The sequence below is a fragment of the Penaeus monodon genome, chromosome 23 (genome assembly GCF_015228065.2).
Source record: "Penaeus monodon isolate SGIC_2016 chromosome 23, NSTDA_Pmon_1, whole genome shotgun sequence".
In the NCBI taxonomy this organism is placed as follows: Eukaryota; Metazoa; Arthropoda; class Malacostraca; order Decapoda; family Penaeidae; genus Penaeus; species Penaeus monodon.
In genome coordinates, this window is record NC_051408.1 from 16,146,053 (window position 1) to 16,147,994 (window position 1,942).

The window sequence follows — 1,942 nt, forward strand, 5'->3', positions numbered from 1 at the left end:
TTTACTATCTACAGTCAGTCCTCACAAAGAAGAAATGATCGTTTGAATAAAAATCAACAATTCTTGCACAACTTTTTTTGGAAGAACAAAATTAAAATAAGTTTTTCATTTTGCACACTTACTCTTATAGAAAACTTGACGTTTGAACGACACTGAAATAACAGACAGTAGGTTTTTCATTCTGTAATTTATACACTGCAAAATGGCACACTGAAGAAAAGATTTTATTATTTACAAGAATATTTATACCATACACATTACTTCTTAGAACTACACGTAATCTTTAAATCACCAACGCAGAAATAGTATCCTTAGAGAATTATACAAACATCTGAGTATTTTCATAATGCCTTTCGATAAACTGTCTAATTTGAGGAAAAATAGACAACAATTTCCATAAAGATTTTCACATTTCAGTGAACCACTGGTTTCTTTCTTACAGAATCTGACACTGAAACACACGCACGATCTCCAGTGATCTTACAGTACACACCCGTTTCATTTCCTTCATACTTCCTGCTCTTTAACACATAACGATATTAATACTGAACAGTGTTTGGAAGAGAACATCTGGCAACACTGTACAAATACACACACTGCCTTGTCGACCACACACACATACTTTGGCAATATATTTTCATATCTGTACAAGAAACTGTTTTAGTCTCTTTCTATAAATATATATGTATATATTTTTTTGCTTTTTAATCTAGTTAATGCATTCACTTCTTATTCTTTTCGTACCCACCCTTCTATAAGCAAGCACAGCACACTCTGAATCCTTCTTGGGCACAACGAATGTATTCCATCTAATTAGAGACTTATGGATAGTTTAAATGTCAGAGGGACCTCGAAGTGTAGATATTGGTGCAATCTTAATGGACGTATTACACCTTCAGACTCTCTGTTTAATACCGACTAATATAATTTGCCAACATTTTGGAATCTAACTTAAGGTTTGTATACCTTTTTAGACCTTGATGCTGTAGTCCTTCTCCTTGCCGGACACGTAGGACCTGAACTGCGACCTGGAGTGCCCCACGTACGCAGCGGAGGCGGCCTCGGCCTCTTTGTTCCTCCGCCTCATCTCCAGGTCGCACTCCGCCTCCGAGAGCTCGTTGTGGCTGCTGGAGAATCCTACGGGCGGAGTGATTTGCCGCGCGAAGCCGTACTTGCCGTCGTCCGAGCTCTTGGAGTCGGAGGCGTGGCCGGCCTTGGGGAAGGAGAGTGAGGTCTCCTGGGTGCCGCCCCTGATGCTGGCCACCATCTTGCTGAGGCCGCGCCCCTGGAAGGCCCCGCCGCGACCCAGCTTGTTCCCATCACTCTTGCGGGGGAAGGATTTCCGTTCCAGGATGGGCGAGGGCTCCGTTGACGTGCTGGACTCGGGCGCATGGTAAATCAGGTCTGGAAGGAGCATCGGGGGTCGTAAAGGCTTTGAAGATAACGCGTGTGAGTGAACGGAAAAGATATAATGCCGGGAACAAAGACAAAGGAGCAGATGACAAGCAAAGTCATGGATAAAAAGAAGGTGGAATAGGAAAAAAGTAAATATTTTCAAATCAAATTAGGAACAACTGACGGACTTACTGTGGTGGACGGTCCTGGAAGCCGGCCTGCGTGCGGCGTGGGCGGCCTGGGCGTCTGGGCGCGGCTCGAGCGTGGCCAGGTGGGGGTCAAGGGGCAGGTGGAGCGCCGTGTGGTGGCTCTCGAGGGTGGCGGAGTCCAGGTGGATGGAGGACTCCGTGCGCGAGGACGTGGCATGCTCAGTGTCCGTATCTGACTGCAGGGAGTCATACTCTTCACTTTCACTCCGGGGACCGCCCGCACCGCGCCCGCGACTGCCGCTACGCCCGTGGCTCTTTTTGGGCGTGGGTCGACTGGGCTGATGAGGGGCACGTCGGGAAGGGTTGGCGGAGGGACAGGAACGCTTACTTAGGGCTAG

At 47.1% G+C, this 1,942-nt stretch overlaps 1 protein-coding gene across 1 annotated transcript in view; it reads right to left on the reverse strand.

Moving 5' to 3' along the window:
• The window catches only part of LOC119587824, a gene marked incomplete at its 5' end in the record, with an annotated part of 7,253 nt that overhangs the window by 601 nt on the left and 4,710 nt on the right, over positions 1-1,942 (reverse strand). Inside the window, 2 exon segments of the mRNA XM_037936527.1 lie at positions 1-1,404; positions 1,588-1,882. Of these exon segments, the coding sequence (XP_037792455.1) occupies positions 971-1,404; positions 1,588-1,882 (729 nt within the window). The 3' untranslated portion in view covers positions 1-970.